This window comes from Brachionichthys hirsutus, unplaced genomic scaffold, assembly GCF_040956055.1.
Source record: "Brachionichthys hirsutus isolate HB-005 unplaced genomic scaffold, CSIRO-AGI_Bhir_v1 contig_276, whole genome shotgun sequence".
NCBI classification, from domain to species: domain Eukaryota; kingdom Metazoa; phylum Chordata; class Actinopteri; order Lophiiformes; family Brachionichthyidae; genus Brachionichthys; species Brachionichthys hirsutus.
The window spans coordinates 74,979-91,773 of record NW_027180514.1 but is presented as its reverse complement, the minus strand read 5'-3'; the positions used below and the strand labels follow the sequence as shown (position 1 = coordinate 91,773).

General features: G+C 42.9%; 1 protein-coding gene across 1 annotated transcript in view; it reads left to right on the top strand.

The window, feature by feature from the left end:
• Positions 1-753: 753 nt before the first annotated feature.
• LOC137915753 (laminin subunit alpha-3-like) overlaps positions 754-16,795 on the top strand; it is a 52,831-nt gene continuing 36,789 nt past the window's right edge. Inside the window, exons 1-9 of the mRNA XM_068758871.1 lie at positions 754-1,017; positions 1,505-1,657; positions 9,807-9,924; positions 10,534-10,652; positions 10,741-10,911; positions 11,298-11,398; positions 12,080-12,195; positions 12,909-13,027; positions 13,474-13,564. Coding sequence (XP_068614972.1) covers positions 754-1,017; positions 1,505-1,657; positions 9,807-9,924; positions 10,534-10,652; positions 10,741-10,911; positions 11,298-11,398; positions 12,080-12,195; positions 12,909-13,027; positions 13,474-13,564 — 1,252 coding nt within the window. The remainder of the gene's footprint in view (positions 1,018-1,504; positions 1,658-9,806; positions 9,925-10,533; positions 10,653-10,740; positions 10,912-11,297; positions 11,399-12,079; positions 12,196-12,908; positions 13,028-13,473; positions 13,565-16,795) is intronic.

The following is a 16,795-nucleotide window of genomic DNA, read 5'->3' as shown; positions in this document are numbered from 1 at the left end:
GCTGATTCCTTCTGGTGCAGAACTTTGTTTGTTTTTGTGTTTTTGTATTTTGTACTGGTGCGTGAACCTGCGTCCCACTAGAGGTCAGTCTAAGATCGTTGAAAGAAATCTTCTGGTGGGAGGACGTCCCCAAGAGATCGGGCTATTTCAGGACTTTGACGTAAGAGGTGATCCAGTACTGTTAAATCAATTAATATATACATAATAATATATCAATCATGCATACAACAATAAATACATTAAATTATGCTTTAAAAATGCAATTATTCAGCAGAATATCGAAGCTATAGATCAATTTTTTATATTTAATGCACCAGCTGAGGCGATTATATTTCATTCTATATATCTGACTATCAAAATCCAACATTGTTTGTGTCTTTACGCATGTTTTACTCGTGCTTTTAATGACCCCCTCATTAGGGAGGGAATTTGTAGAGTGTAAAAAAACAAACACACAAAAACAAACAAACCCGTGAATAAAGACGTTACATCTGGACGTAAGGCGAGACCTTTGGCCCCCTTCAGCGTTTCCGATTAACCCCCAGTTCGGTCAGAAGACGGGAACCTTTGGAAACATGCGGCGGAGAGAGTTCAGTGCAGTTCAGGTTTTGCTCACTGACAAGCGAACGTCTCTTCATGTTACGGGAGCTCCGCGCGTAACTCGCGTAACTCAGTTCATGGAGATCTTCGGATGACGGAGTCCTGCGCGCGGCGCGTTGCTCTCAGCATCTACTGGAATCCCTGATGTCGAGCATGGCGAGAGGGATGAGAGGGACTCATCTCCTCGCTGTACTTTTCACCTTTTCACTATCGATCTCGACGGACGCAGATGGAGTAGAAATATCTGATGGCTCAACTGGCTTTACTTTGAATCCTCCATATTTCAACCTCGCCGAGGGGTCTAGTGTATCTGCTACGGCGACCTGCGGTCAGGATGCGTCTGGGAGACCCAGGTACGATTTATACTGTAAACTTGTCGGAGGTCCTTCTGCTGGAGCTTCTCCTCAAAATATCCAGGTAAGGTAACGCAGGATGGTCTCAGCAAAGCTTTCGGTCCGTGCGTAAAAGTCGAAGAACGTCCATACGCAGGCACTGAAACAGGGAATTACTTTTAGGGAATAGTAATTTGTAGTCAGCAAACTATTTTATTAAGTATGTTTAGCTGTTTATATGAACCTGCCGCCTCATAAAGGCGTGAAAGCCCCGAAAATTCCGCCCGCCTGACCGAGAAACCGTGAGAGTGGAGTAAAGGTTGGGACTCAGGAAATCTATGGGCCGGATTTATATGGTTCAACGTGTTTGTTCTGCTTTCACACTGAATAAATAAATGACCCTGACATCCCAAAACGTTCCCCGACACTTTAGACTCACTTGTTGGTGCAGTATAGTTTTCTCTGCATTATACTTTTATGCCTTTGCCTGCGCTTTGACATAAAGTTCACACGTGACTTTTGGCACCTGGTTTTGCTCCATGTCTAAACACAATCAATTTGACACCATTTAGGGTCAGTTTTGTGACTACTGCAACTCTGCTGACCCAAACAAAGCCCATCCGGTGACCAACGCCATCGATGGGACAGAGCGCTGGTGGCAGAGCCCCCCTCTCTCCACGGGGCTGGGTCACAATGAGGTGAATGTTTCCGTGGACCTTGGACAGGTGAGATTTGCTTTGAACCGTCGCTACCTGCGGCTTGAGTCGTGATGGTTGCGTGGTGACAATGAAATAAGTTGAGATTTCCTTGATCGTAATTATATGCACCGTTTCATCTTCATCACATCAGTCTGCAGTGGTCATGTGGATAATGTGCTGCTTGCTTGCATGCTTGCCAGGAATCGGATTCCCTGGTTGGCGAATATTCTTCTACCGTGACCCCGTGTCTCGTACAGGAGTTTGGTTCACAGCCCCATGAAATTGCACCTAATGCTCAATTATCCACTGGTGGGAAAGAGCGGAATTCTATCTTGAGATCAGGGATCAGAAGTAGGATGGTTTTGGAGTCGGGTTAGATGAGTATAGAACAACAACAGCGCTCCAGTCCCACACGTGTTGCATATTTGGCTCCCGGCGAACACTGTGTCAGACAATGGGTGTTCGCTTTTCTATCTCTGCATTTAGACGGACTGAGCTGAGCAAAGATCCCGCACAGCTTAATATAGTCCACAATTAGAAGAGGATGGACACAGGCGGGGCCTCTGTACACGTCTGACTCCAATATCTGGTAAAGCTCAGTTTATTCGCGAGCAAGGAAAGCCGCATTATTGCATTATGGTGTGCTAAAGATAGCATGACTAGATCCCGGTGACGTCCAGCCGCTAGATACCCTGCCCTCCCTTACTACAAACACACACACACCCCTCCCCCTCCCCACACCTCAACCACATTCGCACACACACCTGTCGCACACATTTTTTCTTTTTGTGGCATCTGATGCAACCATGACAGTGTAAACAAACCTCACCTGGCAGTCATGCAGTTGTTATATCACTGGCAACTCTATAAATGGAAGAAAAAGGAAATTGTGGGGATGAGATCACTTATTATAGCTGAGATATTTTAAAACTGTAATTGAAAGGATTATTTATTTATTTTTTATTATTATTTGTTTTGCTAGGCAGAGTGTGTTACTCCTTTATCCTACAAGTGGAATCTCGATGCTTTATCCAAGACAGGACTGGAGCTGTTACGTTCTTTGACTGGTCCATGTGAGGCTTTGCAGATCAGAATAGATGATATTTTTCTTTTTCAATGAAATATGCGGGCTCGACCCCTTGATAGGGCTTTGGGGTTTCTTCTTAAACCAGCACAGGTGGCTGTTCTGCTCTTATCTGTATATCTGTCAGTGGGTATTTTGGATAATGACACAGCTGATGTTTGTGATATAATTGTGAGGTTCAAAGCGAGAGGATTTTTTTTTTTGACAGAACTATTTCCCCTTTTCCTGTGAAGATGGTTGTTTGAAGCAAGAGCTCTGCCAAGTTAAAGTTTAAACTACGCTCAGTGGTTTTCCCAGATACTGATCATGAACTTAAAATGTCGATTTGAGTAATAACAGAAAGGAAAACTTTTAAGATATTTTCTTAAAATATACCAGAAATACAGGCTACAGTATTGATGCTGGTGATGGAAATAGAGTTGTAAAGAGTAAACATTTAGTTCCCAAAAGCTAAATTCATCACAATCTTATTGGACAATCCAATCATTAATTGGACTGAGTAAAATGTGAATTGTAAATGTACTGATAGTTTTTAGTGTGACACATTCATCAACATTTTACGTGACTCGAGGAACTTTTAACTCAATATTATTCAATCCTCAATTTTACCTTCACCATGACAACCAAAGACCAGCTACTTCTCCAGCGTGTTGAACTATGTACAGGATGCAGCAGGCCAGTCATTGTTCTGGTAAATATGAACACCACGTATCAGACTTCCAGTCGCTCCTTTTTTTTCCCGGGGAATGTATTTTAGGAGGCCTTACCACATGCGCTTATCTGCCCGAGTGAACCCAGAGTCGACCACGTGGGGCAAACATACTGGGGCTTACCTCTGACTGTCTCATCTGATGATGCTGAGCTGCCTTTGATTGGCTGGTTTCTGACAGTGAATTTACATCAAATATAAGTGGTTTAAACTATAAGATCTGTGGCTGGATTGATGTTGGACTTTCTGAAACAGTTATCTTAAGTATATCTGTGGGTGGCGGGTGTTTATCGTATTTATATTGGAGCTTGGAGTGGTGGGATTGAAGCTTTAAACTGTGCAGATTTCATTTTCAATCTGTGATTTAGAACTTGGCTCCTTATCAGGCAGTGATGGCGGGTATGCAAGCTTTTCCTTTTGTTCAGGATGTGAATGAGTGCAAGAGCAATTACTTTGGTTGGGGAAGTTGGCCGGGGGGAGGGGGGGGGGTGATCCGGTTCAATTTATTGCATCGGTTTTGATGCTGCGTACGATTCTACAATCGGCCAGAGACAAAAGCTTTCAAGAAGTTAATTTTAAGAGACATTTGTCTGAAACATAATCCCTCTTTTTCCCCACTGAAGTTGGTTTGAAAGTTTTATTTGTAGTTGTCGCCCCCTTTTGTGTTCGAATTCTTCCAGGCGGTATTGTGTGACATCCTTTCTGTGTTCTCACGCTGCCACACAGGCTGCTTCTTTCTAAGTCGCCCTGAATGTGACCCAGGCCTCTCTTTTCACTTTGATAAATGCATAGAAACGACAAAATGCACACCATCCAAGTCTGAAAGGACAAAGTATTTTCCATTTACATCTGCCCTACATCCAGAGGAAGCAGATGTTGCATGCATGCATGCACATTAGTAGATCATGGTGCATCTGTGCAAACCGAGCAACAATTGCTTATTAAATAGAGGATATACTCTAATTTTGTTAGTATTTAATAAAAAAAAAAACATTTAATAAACAGTAGATTAAACTGCAGTTAAAAAATCTAGTGCCCCGTGATAAATATTTGTGCAGCTGGCTCAGTTTTGCCGTGGGGACAAGATTGGTCGTTAGACATGCCACGAATGTTGTGGTGACGATGGAGGTGATGTAAGTGCCTGTCTTTAGCCAGTGCCTGAGGCGCCAGGCCGATCCAGCAGATATTTGCTGCTCCTCCAACAGCCACCACATACGAGTTCGCTGCATAGCGCTATAGGTCGGCGAGCACGTCGCACGCGACTGAAGGCTGCAGCGTCTCATAACTCTGGAGCTGAGTTGTGGAAAGACTTCTAGGGGGTTAGCGTGGAATCTCTCCACCTTCTCAAGGCCTTTGCCGTCAATGCATACATAAGCAATCACATGTTTACTGACGCAGGCATTGAGGCAATGTCTTTGTTGTTTTGCAAACCAGGTGTTGATTGATCAGGGTCATTGATACAGATGATTATTGGAATTTTTTGAGCAGCTGCATTTCATGCTTTCACACTAAGGCCCCAACACGTAAAAACTTCAATATATTTTGTGTTTACAGTTCGCCTGCTGTTCTCTTGTAACCTTTGGCCTTTCTTTGTTAGTAGAATACTAATTCTGTCATGGAGACAGAGCGAAATACACCAGACTGCCCCCCCCCTCACACACCTGCTGCACATAGACAAACAGTTGTACATTTCATTGTTTCAAACTGGAGAGCAACTGCTCCAGTTTGCTTTGTCTGGCAGGGCTGATTTACTCCCACAGAAGGTGATGCCGTCTCCTCCTCTGAATTCCTCTGATCTTTGCGGCAGCCTCTCAGCGGCTGGCTCAGATGGCTTCACGCTGTCAAGATTCTGATCCCACTGCAGATTTAAGTCATCATGGCCATGCAGTGCCCTCAGCTTGGAATTCAGGATTAGAAAATTCTGTGATCTGCTTCTTGACCGCGCTTGCTTAAAACATACCCAACAATGCTTGCAAGCTTGTATATGGTTAACTCCACCGCTGTCAAAACGAAGAACCTAATAAAAAAAAAGCTGTTAAGATGAGTTGTGAGTGGTGATTAAATCTAATTCAGTGTAAAATACGTATATGGTGACTTCTGACTGAGTGTCGTGGTTTGTGTGTCCAGCTTTCTTGTCAGTCATAAAAACTGAAGCTGTGAGGTGAGGTGGCAACGTGTCCGGGGCGTACCCCGCCTCTCGCCCGTAGTCCGCTGGGATAGCGGCACTCGTAAAGTGCTGCAGGCGAGTCGATCGAGGTTGTCTCAGCTACAAGAAAATGGATGTATTGATTACAATTTCTGAGAAGCTGTGAGAAATCCCTGAACTGTCCATTTCACAACACGCAGAGATGGTAATGACAAAGAGCCACATCCGTTTTCAGAGAACTCTAATCGTTCTGTGAGTGTTAAATGCCGGCCTGGAGCTTTGCAACATGGAGCTTTTAAGGTGTCACATTCACATGAACAGGGATTAACTCGGGGTCAATAATCCAGAAAGAATAATAAGAATAATACGCTGTGTGTGTGCTGTCAAACTGCATTTATGTGTTGCTTTGAATGTAATGAAAGGGAAAATGTTACTGTGCTGATGTTATAATATTGTTTGCAGCGTTAATTAGAGGGTTTATGGAGATCTGGATACTTTATACCTTGTATACAATATTATAAGGGGTTGAGGTCAAGAATTTGAGATGGGGTAGGAAGGCAAAGAGGGTAGATGTCAAACAGTCTATACCTGCCACAGCTCAACCCTTGACCTTTTTGACACCCACACACCCACAGCCTTCTACACAAAAGCTCCTGGAACGACACCGGGGCTTTAGCCAGGCCCTGGGGCTGCAGATGCAGGCAGGGCCAGAGGAGCGCTCCGCTCAAGGGTTCTTCCAAGTGTTATTTGCCACGAGCTCGTCAATCTGATTCATGTCTTTGTGCGCCACCGGAATCCTCCGCCGCTGCCATCACAACATTTTATCCTCTCTGCAAACAATGTGTTGGCACTGGGCATATTTCAGGAGTGTGTTTAGACTGGCAGGACATAGCTGGAGAGACAGAATTGAAGCTAAGGAAAGCCATGCCAGGACAGGCCCAGTCTTCCAGAATCATCCTGTCTGTTTCTGACTGGGTTGTTTTCCAGATGATTCTTTCCAACATGATTGGGTTACTGGCATCCAGTCAGAAACCCAACGAATGACCTCACACCATTCAGACTTGATGAGAGCTTAGCTTGCACCATATTCACTGGAGTGAGAATAATCAAAGGTGTGTTATTTCAGTCTTTTCTGATTAAACTGTGTTCATATTATTATACCATTTTACACCGTCTGTATAATACTGTAAAATACAGAGCAATGTCAGCATTGGTTCTACATCAGTAGACCTTGGTGTCAAGTGTCATTCTGGTTTTTTTGGTGTTACCTGAAGTCTTAAAATTTGTCATCCCATGTTTTTGTCACAAATGGTGGTGGAGTGGTACATCTAAAAATGAACATTATTTACTAAGAGCTACATCGGTGGAAAGCAAGGGGACTTTTTTTGTTTTGTTCAAAAATCATTCCTGGGCTTCACAGTAAAAAATAAGTTTGGCATGATTCTCCTCTACAACTGTAGAAGTCGAGGACTAAACATAATAAAACAAGTGTGCAAAAGAGAGCATGTTTTGGTGGCACACACATTTGAGCTCCTGCAAACTCCTAAGGCTGTGCAAAACCTTTTAACTCGGAGACTGGAGTGAAGACTCATTGCATCATAGTCAAATCAAACCAATTTGAGACGCTGGATTTCTCAGCATGAGCTGCATGGAATCCTTTTATGTTTCCTTTTTTTTCTTTTCTTTTGAAGCTCCAGGAATGTTTAGCTGACTCAGAAACTTTGCCAGCCTTGGATGATGACGCTGACTAGATAGTGATAGTGGTAACACTATTTCTAGCAATGCCAAACTGTACTTAATAGCCCTCCTTGTTAAAGTGTGAACACAATAATCCAGTCTGACAGAATCTGGTCAGGTGTATTAGAATACGTTTTTCTGTTTAGAACAGAACAGAATAGAATATTTACGAGAAACCCCTCGTTTAATAAACCCCATATCTGTCTGTACCCGGGACAAATTGTTGAGGAGATTTTCACTGCCTTGCATTGGTGTCAGAAACCAGTTCCTGAAAGCAGTGGCATGCGCTGCTTTGAGGGCATTAATAGGGAGAGGGAATGTGACGCTATGTTTGGAATCTGAGATGGGTCTGCATGCCAGCCTGCACGTCTCTACTCCCCCCCCCCCCCCCCCCCAGCCTGCCTTCCTCTAGTTCCCTCAATGTCATCACAGCCTGTGCGAAGTAAACTTCCTCCTGATCCTCAGTAGCAATGACTGAAACTTGCTTCTGTTTTTAGCTGGATGGCAGCCCACGCCTTGTTGTGTGTGCGCCATTCTTCTTCTTTCTTTTTTTTCCCGCACATCCTGTGGCATACGAGTGGAAGTGTTCCCTGATTAATTTTAAGTCACACCCCACCTAAGTTTGAGGCAAGCAGGAGGCCTTTCAAAAACAAAATTACTTATTTACTGACAGAAATCTATTCTCGAAAAATCTATTCTGGAATATTTGCAAACTAATGACTTTGTTCTTAGTTGCCATTGATTTTTGATCGTTTTCAGAGAACGAAGCCAGACAGTTCCCCATTTGACCTCTGACCCCTCTCACAGTCCATCAACCCAAGTTCCACATGAACTTAAGGCCTATCCTTTTGATGGTTGGGTTAGCGACTCCCCACCTTTAGCCTTTAGCATGCTTTGCTTAGCTTTTGATACGGCTGTTAGACTAGCCTGCCCCGTGCAAGGAGAACTACCACCTTGACTGTTTCAAATGCCCCTGGGGGCATTCGTAAAGGAGCTGATGGATGCCGGACGAGTGTGGGCCTGCATTCATCTTTCCCAAAACGAAGACCAGCTTTTATTCGAATAGGCAACACATTCCTCAGCTCCAGTTTTCATAGAATCGCTGCAACCCTGAATGCAGGTGTCTTTCATTCAGTAAATATGCCTTTAGTGTTGCTTTTCAAACATGTTAAACGTTGGTTTAGGATCTATTCCGGCACTGAACAGATGAACTGTGCCTGATAAAAACAAGACGGGCGTGGCGGTCAGGTGCACGCCAGACTTTCTGTTGACACTGCAGGTGTCACGTGCAGGTTTGATGTCACAGGGTTTAAATTCCAAGCCACACCGAGTCCATTCCACGCCTTAACAAAGAGGGCATTGATTTCCACCGATTATCTTACCGTTGCACAATGTTCAATCAAGCTGAAGTCGCCCGCTTTCAGGGGCTGATGAGGATGTTGACGAAGTGCAAAGGACACACAGTCCTCTAACAATCATAGGTCTGACAGAAAGCTCAGTGTTACTCGTTACTTGTATGGAATGCATATTCTGATGGAAGGAGGAGATAGTGAGTTCAGAGAACAGACGTGGATCATGTGGGCTTAGCTCGGGTCTTTTCACTAACCTGGCTGCACCTGCACCACTTTTATTGACTCCGTGCTGACAAATGTTGGCAAATTGTTTGTGCGTTCCTGTCTGGCCACACAGAATGCAATTCTGCACAGAATAAAAGGCCAGGAGGGGAAGCCTTGGCCTTGATTCAGTCGTGTGGACGCATGTATTAAAGTTAGTACCTCCTCCTCCGTGATCGCCTGCGTTCGTTTGTCTGTCTGTCTGTTAGCAAGAGGTTACAGACGGATCTGGATGAAGTTTGAAGGAAATGTTGGGAATGTTACCAGGAACAGATAATTAAATTCTGGTGATGATCCAGAAGAGATCTTGGATTATGGATCACTTTTTGATATTTTCTTTAACATTGCAGTCAATGGCGTTTCAAAATTTGTTTCTCAATATCTCAGTTGATTATTGACCGATGTTTATGGAATTTGACATAGTCATGTAGGGTGAGGGCCTCTATCTCACCACTGAATCACATCTGGATCTGATCTCGAAGGAGGTCAGGAAAAAATATTACATTTGAACATTGAAAACCCCAACTCCAATTCACTTTTCATAGTTGTTGTATAAAGACACCAAGAACAATATAGGACCTTTTGATGATGATCCAGATCACCATGTGGACGGTGTAAATCCAATTAGGAGGGGAATGAGCTGCTCGGCGGAGGTCTGCGCTATCTGAGTGCTTTTCTAGTTTGTTTTGTGGCAAGATGTAGAACATTGATCAGAAGTTGTGCTCTGAAAGAAAATAAAAGTGTTGTCGGCGATGTCTGCCAAGACTGGGGCTTACCTGAAATAACATGTAGAGTACCTGAAGCTACGACTTATGCCAAAACATTTTCAAACAGTGATGTATTTTTATTTGTACATCTTCTATTCTGTTTTTTGTATTTTTTTTTAGCTCTTTCACGTGGCATATGTCCTCATCAAGTTTGCAAACTCACCCCGTCCTGACCTCTGGGTCCTCGAGCGCTCCGTGGACAATGGCAGAACCTTCACTCCCTGGCAGTATTTTGCACGTAAGTTCCCAAGTGATTTTATTGTGTGAAATGTGCTTTTTTATTGTATTCTAAACAGAACAACACTTCCTGCACAGTGACTAAAGGCTGAAATAAAATGTTGAAACATTATGATTGAATTCCCTTCTGGATTTTGTTATATTGTGGGCTGTAAATAAAAATATGAAGTCCGCTCCACGTGCAGTCCCGCGACTGTTAGTGAAGTCTGGTAAAGATGGAATGTGTGTTTGTGTTTTTTAATCATTCTATATTTTTTCAACCACATTGTTAGTAACATGTTTGCAATAAACAGAAAGTGATTTCTGAGAACCTGCAGTTCAAAAACAAAAGCAGCAACCGCTCATTTACAAAATCCACTTAAACCAGAACAACACGGATAAGAGAACAACACGTTCGCTCGTTTCCGTGCAAGTGTGTGTGCACGTGAGCAGTAACTGTTGTTTCTGAATGGGATGCACCCCCTATTAAAAAATGCATTACATGTGTCTTTCCTGCTACGACAAGTAAAAATGCCTGTGTAATGATGATATTGTTCCTGTCTAAAATGAAAAACAAAATGAAGAGAATACAGGTAAGATGTTAAGAGATTTTTTATTTTGTTTTTGGCAGATTCAAAGCATGAGTGCATCGAAAGGTTTGGAAAGCAGCCGAATGCTCGGATATTACACGACGACGACCAGCTCTGCACCACAGAGTACTCCCGGATCGTTCCTCTGGAGAATGGAGAAGTAAGATATTTTAGCAACTGCATTCCTTTTATTACACCTCAAAAGCGGATTTTCTTTTTTTTTTTTTTAATGAGTGTTTGTTATTCAGATTGTTGTTTCTCTGGTAAACGGTCGACCGGGGGCCAGAAACTTCACCTACTCACCAGTCCTGCGAGACTTCACGAAGGCCACCAACATCCGCCTGCGCTTCCTCCGCACCAGCACCCTGCTGGGTCACCTGATCTCCAAGGCCCAGAGAGATCCCACCGTCACACGCAGGGTGATGCCCTTATGTAGAACCTCACACAGAGGTGTCATGCTCGGCTCTTGTTCCCCCCATTTGGACAAACATCCGTTCCACCTACACTCAAGCTTCCCGTTTGCTGACTCAAACACTGACCATCTCCCACCTGCCGACACATTCATCTTTGTCAAAGGCCCAATGCGAGATCTGTCCATCCAGTCATCATGGAAGAGACAGCATGCATGCGATTGTGCATGCATTAGTGGCAGTTTATTTTTTATTTTTTTATATGATGCAGTGGTTGCACCGTAACTATAATGATTCAAGATTGAATTGACTTTGACTCCGGTTGCATGATGTTTTTTTGAGTTGTCACTTTTTAAAGGTGGTGTTGATAACGTTTTCTCCATATGTCATGCTAGTACTACTACAGTATCAAAGACGTCAGCATCGGTGGACGGTGTGTTTGTCATGGACATGCACAGGTGTGTGGTGGGGGGCGCCATCAGGAAGCCTCAAACAGGTCAGTGAAGCCCCTTTTACTTCTGCAATCTTAAAATAATTTCCATGTTCTTTACATCAAAGCCTAAACTGATACCTTATAACTTTAACGTTAAAGTGTGTCTTTGGACATGACTTACTGTTGAAGATGATGAAACGAAGACCACAGGGACAGCGCCAAATCTACTGATCTTGAATTGTTTTGCAGGAAGGATTGCCTCATATGTTTGTGCGGTGACATCACAGTAAAGGAAGCATGTTACTGTATTTTACTCTGATAACTGTGTCATTGTAGAGGCTTGTTAAAAGGGGAAGATGCCTGATAAAGTGCTGCCTTGAATTACAGTTGCCTTTTGTATTGCGGACCTCGAAACAGCAGAAGAACACAACGGATGAATGCTTCATTGTGTTATATTGTTTGCTTGGAAATTGTAAGAGAAAGTTCCCAGTGGATTAAAGCTGCCTTCGTCTCTGCAGCACGTCTTTAGCATGTTTTATCTCACTGATGTATATAATAAATATATATATATATGTAGCAGTTTTTAGTGCTAATGTTGCTATGTGCTGTCTGTTTAAAGGAAAACTATTATTGCGTTAATAATTGGTAAATAGCTAATGTGAATTTAAAAGCACTTTTTGGGTTTGTGCTTAGAATTATAATCTGAGCATTCCTAATCTCGGGTGCGTCTTGTCCTCTCTGCAGACTCCGGTGCGATTGCCAACACAACACCTGCGGCGAGTCATGTGACCGCTGCTGCCCGGGCTTCAACCAGAAGCCATGGCGCGCGGCGACTGTTGACAGCCCTAATGAGTGTCACCGTAAGTGTTGGTGTACAATGGTTTATTCGATGTGTAAACCAAACCAGTGGTTTGTCACTCCCTGTGCTGCAGCTTCCTTGAATTACGACCCCGCGGAGTGGATTGAAGTGTCCTGATATCTAAGCCCTGTTGTGGATGCCCTCATATGGTATTGTAGGGAGCCTCAGTGAGGAGATGAGAGGACATTCCTCATATGGTGTGTGAGATGAACAACACGGCGCACAACTAGCTGCAGGATAACTGTTCTTTGTCTTAGTCGGCGACTCAACTGGGGAGCCGGGCCTGGCATCTTACCAGATAGTCCTCCACGCCAGTTTAAAGGCCAGCCAATCGGTCATGTTTCAGCCGGAGGCTAATGACTTTTGAGTGTTGGCACATCGCTTCTCAGTGAAGCACGGCCTCGTTGCGACAACAAAAGCGGAGAGAAAGATGTAGACGACTTGTAATTCAATCAGTGCAACAGAGTACAGTATATCCTGTCACCAGCATTTATGAGAGGGGGGGGGGGGGGGCAGCGTGCAGAAAGAGGACCTGTCCACTTGTTTGGTTTGGATTTTAACGCGTCTCTGAATAGTTAACAACCAGACGCCTAATTCCTTCCTTCTTGGCGAATGAGTAGCTGAAGCATCTTAAGGAGTGTGTGTGTGTGTGTGTGTGTGTCTGCCTGTCTGTCTGTCTTTTTGTATATCTCTGGGTTTTTTTTTTCTCCGCAGCCTGCCAGTGTTTCTCCCATGCTTTCAACTGTTATTACGATCCAGAGGTGGAAAGAAAGGGAGCAAGTTTAGACACCTTCGGCAGGTACGATGGAGGAGGAGTGTGCAGCAACTGCCAGGTATGAAATGCACGTCAAGTCTAAACTGATTCCTGTGAGTGAATGTATGCTGTTGTTGTTGTGGAGAAGAGTATAAAAAAAGGGGGTGAAAAATTCCCTCTTGTGTATGTTCATCCTCCATGGAGCATTTGATTCTGCACCAGCTACTCTGTAATCTGTGAAAGTTGGATTTTGGGGCCAAAGCAAAACCATTTTTGCAAAATGTCCCTCCTCCTACTCCAAAAAAGACAACATGTTGCTAATTTCTTCCTTTGTTGTTGTGTTGTTAATATAATATACCTCTGGAATATTATACTACGGGATTGAAAGCGTTGCATCCCATCACGTGCCTCAAACTGCATTTTAATTTATAGATTCTGCCCTAAAGAAGACTCGTTCAGCATCATCTTCTATCTCACTGCTCATATATGGAGGAAATATACTCACATTATTTTCATGTCCTCCAGCACAACACTGCTGGTGTGAACTGCGAGCGATGCCTTGAGGGTTTCTACAGACCCTTTGGAGTCCCCCCCGAGTCTCCAAATGGATGCATACGTGAGTAGCATTTTCATCTGTGTACCGGTACTTAATTACTGTCTTACCGCATGGTTAAAATAAGACAATGCTATTAACGCATGGTTTTACTTTGTGAAATCACGAGCAAAATATGCCTCAAATCAATTTCTGCACCTGGTTTAATAACCTGAAGAATGGATATTGCAAAATTGTTTGGGTTGAACACATTTTCCAAATTTATGCCACAACAAATAAACTCAAGAACTAGACAACGTCTCATCAGATAGTTATGCGATATTGTGGTTAGCCAAAGTGGGGTTGCATTGAGCAAGAGGCGTCCTGTTTGAGACAGACACAAATGACACCGTTACAAAGAGAACCGTGCTAAACGAGGCTCTGCTTTGGTTTACATTAATGTAATGGCCCGTGGCTGCTCCTCACTGTATAAATATCTGGCAGAAGTTGTTTGGACATTAAAAAAAGCAGCAGAATTAAACCTGGTGCCCTGAGTGCTTTGAAAAAGTAAACTATGAAAACAGAGACGGAGACCCAATAATCATTATTACCTCTGCCAAGCGGGTAATGTTTAAGCTGCCGTCGGTTTGTTTTACTTGTTTTCAGGATTACACAAAGAACTACTCATCAGATTTTCATGAATCTTCGTGGGAGGGTTGGGTATATTTCAAGGAAGATCCCACCAAATGTTGATGTGGATAAAGCTAAGTGGGCGGATTAAGGAATGTTGTTTTCTTTGTTATGTGGGATTTTTTTTTTTTTTTTTTTTTTTTATCTCCGCCAAGGAGGTTATGTTTGTGATGGCATTTGTCTGCCTGGGTCATTCAATTTTGAGAGCGATCCAGATACCCGTCTGGATACAAGAAAAGTTTTTCCATTTACTTATAATGGAGGCTTTAAAAAACAATAAAAAATCCTGTCTATGCATTCAATTCACTCACCAAAAATCACAGTCATAAAGGGCGTCCGATATGAACTATCATGTAAAATGTCTTCTGGATCTGATCCAGAATGAGGTCAGGAAAGAATATTACATTTTAACATTAAAACTCCATTTATGGATTCAGAAATCTAACTCCGATACCAAGAACAATTAGAACCCTAGATCATGGGTGGGCAATTATTTTTTCTATGGGGCCATATGAGAAAGACAAAATATTCTGGAGGGCCCGGCCAAAAGGCTAAACTCAATTCTGCATAATATTGATTGTATTTCTTTATTTAAAAAAAAGCAGTAAATTGCATTGTTTTGACAAGCTTGTAAGAGTATATGTTATAATTAAGCAATGAAAAATTGAGGTTGCCTTACAAAAACGTCATTTATTCAATTCAATTTCTCAAAACAATGGTAAAATAAATGTGAACGTTTTACCATTTGTGACTCATATTAGTGAACATTTTCAGTCACATTCACTCAAAAACACATTTTGACATTTAATATACTTTTGGAAAGTTGTGTGAAGGTTCTTAGCATCCTAAAGACATCACAATATTGTCTGTGTTTGTGCTCATTAAGAAAGATACATAATATTGAACTGTCACTGAATGCAGTTTTAGTCCACGCATGAAGTAAAATTAGAAAATGTGTTTATTTTGTAATTTTCAATTAACCTTGCACAGGCCGGTCAGAGTCAACCAAAGGGCCGCCTGACGGGGACAAGCCAGAGAATGAAGATTAGGAGATAACTTAACAGTTTGGGGCCTAACCCGCAAAATCCAATTCAATTGGGCATTGAACAGAACCTGGTGACCCTATGATTGTTAAAGTGTGTGTCCTTTGCAGGGTACCCCAAGATCATCTGATGTTTTGGCCGTTTACCACCGACATCCTCTTTAGGGCGCCACACACACATTTTTGTATTTATATTTTAAGAATGCATGTAGAGTTTATTTAGAAATACTTGCCTGTCTATGTAGAATAAAATGTAAACAAAGCATTTAAATTTTAAGAATGCATGTAGAGTTTATTTAGAAATACTTACCTGTCTATGTAGGTTGACTTGCTTCCTGTCGGGAGACCTGAAAAAGAAAAGGTTACAAATTTTAAACTATTATCTGAAGTACTTACCTGTTCCCCTAGGTTCGGTGGTTATGGTTCGAGGATTCACAAATCCTCGAACCATAACCACCAAACCGATCCAGGGCTTCTGACAAATTGGTCTAAATATATATAATTATTTCTTATAAACTACAAAATCCATTTTGTTTGGGGGGCCGGCTGCAAGGCATTCTGGGTGTGATGTCAAATGGTTGCAAACCCAGCTCACTGCTGTTATAGCAGCGATCTGTTAGCAGCGATGAGCTCATCTGTTCCGCCTTTTCAGTCTGACCCACAGCGTCAGCAAAGACGAGGGGAAAGTGAGGAAGAACCAGAGATGGAAATGGAGATGAGAATCGACGGAAGGACTAGATTTGGTCATGTTTCGTGTCTGGCCTGTGCAGCCATGCCGAAGAGATGTAAGAAACTCCATTTTTTTTCTGCCACAGTCCATGGTAATTATTTGTTTCGTATTAACGTTACTTCCGATATATTGGTATTTACTGTAAACTAATGTCTGCAGTGTGTTTGTGTGCTTGAACGGTTGTTTGTCTACCCGCCGTGTGCCGGAGGTGCAGCCGAGGTCTTCAATAGCTTCTATTCATTTTCTAACGCAATCTCTAATCCTCTACAGAGATTAGGGGTTGCCAGAGTCTGTCTGTTGCAACACAGACGGCAATTTCCCTAATCCTCTACAGAGATTCGGGAAATTGCCAGTCAGTTGTTGCAGAGAAAGCATTAGAAAGTGAATATCAGTTATTGAAGACCTCGGCTGCACCTCCGGCACGCGGCGGGTGCTACAGAGACCAACAACCGCTCACGCACACAAACACACTGCGGACATTAGTTTACATTAAATACAAATATATCGTGAAGTACCGTTAATATGAAACGAATAATTACCATGGACTCCGTCAGAAATCAAATGGAGCTCTTTACATCAGACAATCTCTGTCGCCACGGCTACACAGGCCAGAGACACCAAACACAGCGACCAAATCTTGAGACCTGCCGTTGATTTTAATCTCCATTTTAATCTCTGGCTTCTCCTCACTTTCCTCTCGTTTTTGCTGATGCTGTGGGTCAGACTGCAAAGGCCGACCAGAGGAGCTGATAGCTGCCAACGGATCGCTGCTATTCTCCACAACAGCAGAGCTTGGTGGTGCAACCATTTGATATCACACCCAGAATGCCAATATTGGCGGCTCCTAACAAAA